Source organism: Triticum dicoccoides, chromosome 6B, assembly GCF_002162155.2.
Source record: "Triticum dicoccoides isolate Atlit2015 ecotype Zavitan chromosome 6B, WEW_v2.0, whole genome shotgun sequence".
NCBI classification, from domain to species: domain Eukaryota; kingdom Viridiplantae; phylum Streptophyta; class Magnoliopsida; order Poales; family Poaceae; genus Triticum; species Triticum dicoccoides.
This window is the reverse complement of record NC_041391.1, coordinates 150,287,409-150,292,868: the sequence shown is the minus strand read 5'-3', so window position 1 is coordinate 150,292,868 and position 5,460 is coordinate 150,287,409. Positions and strand designations below refer to the sequence as shown.

General features: G+C 48.6%; 2 protein-coding genes across 2 annotated transcripts; one reads left to right on the top strand and one right to left on the bottom strand.

Moving 5' to 3' along the window:
* The first annotated feature begins 775 nt into the window (after positions 1–775).
* LOC119324347 (fatty acid desaturase 4, chloroplastic-like) lies at positions 776–2,092 on the top strand. Its single transcript, XM_037598134.1, has one exon. The coding sequence runs from the start codon at positions 1,015–1,017 to the stop codon at positions 1,858–1,860; it is 846 nt and encodes a 281-aa protein (XP_037454031.1). The 5' UTR covers positions 776–1,014; the 3' UTR covers positions 1,861–2,092.
* Positions 2,093–2,261: 169 nt separating this feature from the next.
* On the bottom strand, positions 2,262–5,441 carry LOC119324346 (CRS2-associated factor 2, mitochondrial-like). The gene is made up of 6 exons (XM_037598133.1): positions 5,288–5,441; positions 4,526–5,100; positions 3,912–4,039; positions 3,581–3,806; positions 3,298–3,425; positions 2,262–2,925 (listed from the first exon to the last, which is right to left on the bottom strand). Exons 2-6 carry the CDS (start codon positions 5,034–5,036, stop codon positions 2,812–2,814), a joined length of 1,107 nt encoding a protein of 368 aa, XP_037454030.1. The 5' UTR covers positions 5,037–5,100; positions 5,288–5,441; the 3' UTR covers positions 2,262–2,811.
* Between the last annotated feature and the right edge of the window lie 19 nt (positions 5,442–5,460).

The following is a 5,460-nucleotide window of genomic DNA, read 5'->3' as shown; positions in this document are numbered from 1 at the left end:
ATCTAGCTGGTGTGTCACGGTGGTGTCCCATGTGTTATGGTCTAATGATGGCCTCATATCGGATGGTGGGTGCTCGGGCTCCGTTGCTTGTTTGGTTTTCGGCATGATTTCCCTCGGCCATTAACATTTTCGATACGGTTTCAACTCTCTTCTTAGTGAATTGCAAAAATGTCTTGAATCTTTGGGGTTTGGGGCAAAAAAAAAGGCAAAACCACAATTTGTGCATGTGCTAAAGGCTCAACCATTCAGTATTCTTTGCACATGTAATTCGACCATTTCCGGGACACATAATTTCTGCTGTCGAGCACATATGAACCCATATGAACAGTAAATTCGAAAACAATGGTAAAAATATTCAAAATTCTGATTTTTCTTTTTTTTTTGTGGCAAGCATTGATGAACGTTTAGAGTGCATGGAAATAATGGCATTGCTTTAACATCTTGGAGCACTGATTTTTTTTCAAGGACCTCTGCGAATGTCATTCCATGATAAAACTTTGCAAGCACTCAACACATTCAGCAATGTTTTATACACACACAAAAAGTTCATATTCTTTTGAGAAAATTTACCATTATTTTTGAGTTTACTGTTCACGGCAGGTGCATATGTGCTCGAGTGCAGAAGAGCATTTTGGCCATGTCCATTGCTTTCAAGTGTCAGTACAATTTTGTTAGAATTGCACTGAGTCAGGATGACGCACCTTCTTTTGAGCAAACACCACAAGTTACCACGTAGTTCATCACTCCACCACATACATGGCTCACAAGTAAACAGCCATAGCCGTGCACTTTCCCAGAGAGAAAGCGATTTGAGAGGGAGAGAGATGAGACGAGGGGAGAGGGAGAGAACTCCCTACATACGAGTTCATCACTCCACCACTAATAATTCGCCGTCGTCGACTCACCATTTGCTATGATCTACTCCTATAAAGCCAGCAGACTGCGCAACTTCTGGCTGGAATTCGTTTAGAACGAAAGCCGATCACGCGCGTACGTGGAAGCAGAGGCCAAGCCATGCCAGCCATGTACGCGCTGACCCCCCGCTGCACCCTCCCGCCGCACCGCCGGGCGCCGCCGCCGTGCCGGGCGGCCTCGCCGACGCCGGCGGCGCTGGCCCGCGCCGACCCGGACGAGCTGCGGTCCACGTGGCCGCAGCGCGCGTGGACGCTGGCCGGCTCGGCGGCCGTCCTCTCCTCGCTGTCCGCGTCCGCCTCCCTCGCCGCTGACTCCGGCTCCTACGCCGAGCCGCTCGCCGCCGCGCTCGCCGCCTACACCGTCGCCGACCTCGCCACGGGCGTCTACCACTGGCTCGTCGACAACTACGGGGACGCCTCCACGCCGCTCGTCGGCGCGCAGATCGCCGCCTTCCAGGGCCACCACCGCCACCCCTCCACCATCACGCGCCGGGAGCCCTGCAACAACCTGCACGCGCTGGCGCGCGCCGTGGCGCTCGCGCTCCCCGCCGTGGAGGCCGCGGCCGCGGCCGCCCACGCGCCGGCCGCCGCGCACGCCTTCGCGGGCACCTTCGCGGCGTGCGTGGTGCTGAGCCAGCAGTTCCACGCGTGGGCGCACGAGAAGCGCCGCCGGCTGCCGCCCGGCGTCGAGGCGCTGCAGGCCGCCGGCGTGCTGGTGTCGCGCGCGCAGCACGCCGCGCACCACCTCCAGCCCTACAGCACCAACTACTGCATCCTCAGCGGCGTGTGGAACGGGGTGCTGGACAGGCACAAGGTGTTCGAGGCGCTGGAGATGGTCGTCTTCTTCCGCACCGGCGTCCGCCCGCGCTCATGGGACGAAACGCAGGCCGCCTGGATGGAGGACACCGGCAGCGCCGCCGCCGTCGCTCTGACTGACAGTTCGTAACATACATCGAGCATCTTTTTTGAGTGATGGCCTGTACATACATACTACGGTTCAAAAGGTATACAGAGGATGAACTGGGATTGAATGGATTCAAGTAAACGAGTTTAGCTAGGTGGGAAAATATAAATATTTAATGTATATTTTAGGTTGGTTTTGAGGATGCAAATCTTGTGGTGTATGCAAAGAGAAAAGAATTCTTTACAATTGAAAATGTGATGATTTTTCATGGTCTTCAGTCTGTCTACGACAACTTTTGTTACCCACGGCTTTCTTGTGGTGCAAATGCATTTGTTCTGGTGGCATGTTCGTCGGATATCCATATCTTCTTGTCCACTTGCCAGAAAAAAGCACAACCAGTTGAGATGATCAACTCTTTGCAATCACAGAGCCACACATGCATATGTCTTAAATCTACATATATCTATCGAGTACTATGTGTTAATTCATCCACCAAAAGTGCGTACAACATCGCTAAAAAGCTTATTTGAGACTCAGATCTGCTCGATCCTGGATCAGGCAGCTTAAGCAATAGAAATAAGCTGACACTTCCAAAACTGCGGAGGGCGCAACCCAGACGACCGAAAACTGAAGATGAACCCCTCAGCTAGAAGAACCGCTGACCATAGCAATCGCTTCGAAGCAAGGAGATGCTGCTGCATATCTTAGAAATTGTCTTTCTATGCACCCAAAAGAAACCCACTTTCCAGTTGTACCTTGTAAGGTCCACATGCTCTCAAGATAAAATTACTTCAAAGAGCAGCAAGAGATGCTGACAAACAATTAGATCATTTCTTGTAGACTGCAGATCCTTATACTGGTGTAATCGAACGATAGATGGTGGTATTCTCCAGTGAACACAACTCATGCAGCTCACATAAATAACCCAAAAAGCAGGCCTGCTTCAGCTAGCTGCTAATGTGAGCACAGAGCTACAGATTACATGCACTTGCATCACTGTGGTCGAGAAGTACAATGAGCTGAAACAGAGTCCTCCTGACTCTGCTTCCCTCTCCAGAGAATAATTTGTTCATCTTTAAATAGTATAGGGATGCATGGAACCAAATCCTATGAAACCAAAGGAAAGAAACAACAAAGTTAAATAAAGCATTCCGAGTGCTATGTTTGCAAGAGATAAAGGAGTATCTAGTTTCTATCGTAAACTCTCCGGTGTTTCTTACTGTTGTGTTGCAAAGGAGATGTCTTCTGTCTGAAATTCTAAGCAAATTCTAAGGCATAATATACTTTAGCTGCATATATGACGAGCGAACTGCAAACTGCAGGAGGGTCGTTATATCTCAACTGCAAGCTAACTACTACACCAGCACACCTGTTTGATTAGAGCTTTTATTGAAATTCTTTCCAGTTTCATTGTTCTTCCATGTGAATGCAAGACTGATGGGATTAATTCATAGAGAGCATTAGAAAGTTACAACATACCCTCAGCTTCACACCAATTTTTTTGCAATCACTAGTACCGCAATGAGAGCAATCTAGTCTCACAACTTCCAAAGTCTTAAAGGCCTCTCTCACTTTGTCAACAACATTAACATAAACACCATTCCTAGCTGCACAAGACAGAAATATCACAACATAGGAGCGACAATATATTGGCAACAAGATAGTGAGATGGCAGTATGCACTTATGTGATTCGAAATGGTCTTGCTAGAAATATGCGCTTATGTGATTCAAAATGGTCTTGCTAGAAATATTCCAACTTACTCAGTTTCATAAGCGGTGGCGAATGTAATCCTTTGTTTCTCATTTCTTTTGTTTCCTCAAAAGTCAACCCTTCAGCAACATTTTGGACAACCTTAGGATAAATAGGAGCCAATGGCTTCCACAACATCAATGGTATGACAGGCCGTTGTTTTGGATCATAGTTCCGGCCACGATATAGGATGAGTATATTTATGCTACGGTATATGATTCTCCCACCTGTTTTATCCTGCAAAATGGTGCACTCACATCAGAAATTGATGGATAACTGAATTCAACAGAAAAGGAGAGTTCAATCCCTAATTTTCTCAAGCATGTGGCAACACATTATGACCTCAAGATGGAAGCATATATTGTCCATGTCAAGAGTTGCAACCCCAAGACATTTGATTCTGACTGCTTCTGCACGTCTCCAGTGGTTGTGGATGTCATCGAGCATATTATGAGTTACACCATCTTTCCCTGAGAACACGACACATCTTATTTATAGCAGGAACAAGGGAATGCTTTTTAAGAAAAATGCAATTTTTCCTGAGCTACGCGAATGACCAAATGTTCAAATATAACAGTTGCAACAACATAATCTGCACAAATATGCACAATGGCATCTGTAAACAAATATAATCTGCACAAATATGCATAAGCTTCCCATATACTTCCTCTGTAAACAAATATAAGACGTTTTAGATCACTAACACTTATATTTGTTGACAGAGGGAGTACTATGGAAACAATTGATCCAAATTTTATTACAATGTAAAATATGCAATCTTTTATCACGGATTTGGCACAATTCAATGCTAAAAATTCTAGTACTCGTTATTCCCTCATCAATCAAACAGAATGTGCAATAAGATTGGGATTTGTAATGCAAAAGCTTGGACAACTAAAATCATCAGACAGAAACGCCATTTCAGCACTGAGTTGCTGAGAGCACCAAGAACTCACCCAAATTGATCTGCCGGGAGCAGTCGCTGTGCCGGTACCTCTCCACGAGCTCTGCCACCTCCGCTTCCGACAGCGCCTCGCCAAGCACCTCATCCCTACGACTCAGACCGCCATAAACATCCTCTCTGTTCCCTTCGGTGCTCGCGGCGGCGGCGACGCCGTCCCAAGGCCGGTCAAGGTGGCCGGGGCCAAAGGGCGAAAACCGGGTCGGCTCGCGGAATCCAATGGGCTTCCAAGCCGGGTCAGTCTCCGAGTACGAGTACTGGAAGTCGAAGGGAAGGTCGGAGTGTGCCGGCTCGTCGGGGCTGATCTTGGCAGGCTGGTCTTTGGGCTTCAGCGGCGGTGGCGGCGTTGGACCTCGAGGTGGACTTTTGGGGATTCGTGTAAACGGGGGATCATCATCGTCGAGGTTGGTTGGGTAGAAGGCGCAAAATAGGCGGCGGAGCAGAGCAGCCTGGGCTTGTGACTGCCTGGGGCACGGCCATGAGAGAAGTTTTGGACTGAAGAGCATAGTGGGATACTGAGATGGGAGCCAGTGGTGAAGCCAGGATTGAAGCAAACACCAATTTCTATTTCTGTAAAATAAATCAATCGAGTTCCATCAGCACATTAGACATACAGACATACTCACATAGTCACATACACAATCCATTCCATTTAAATTTCAGTTCAACATTTACATTTAAATCGTCTATCCACTGTGACAATCAGACAATGCATATACCAATTCACCAAAGACCAAAAGACCAGCGAGATAATTACCAGCCAGAGGAGGGACGCCGCGGTGGCAGTAGGCAGAAGCAGGCCACACAGCCGGCGGCGGCAGAAGCACGGGGCCGGGGCGCAGAGGAGGGAGGCCGGGGCGCAGAGGAGGGAGGCCGTCGTCGCCGCCGCGGCCAGCAGGGGGCGCACGGCCAGGCTACGCGGCGCGGAGA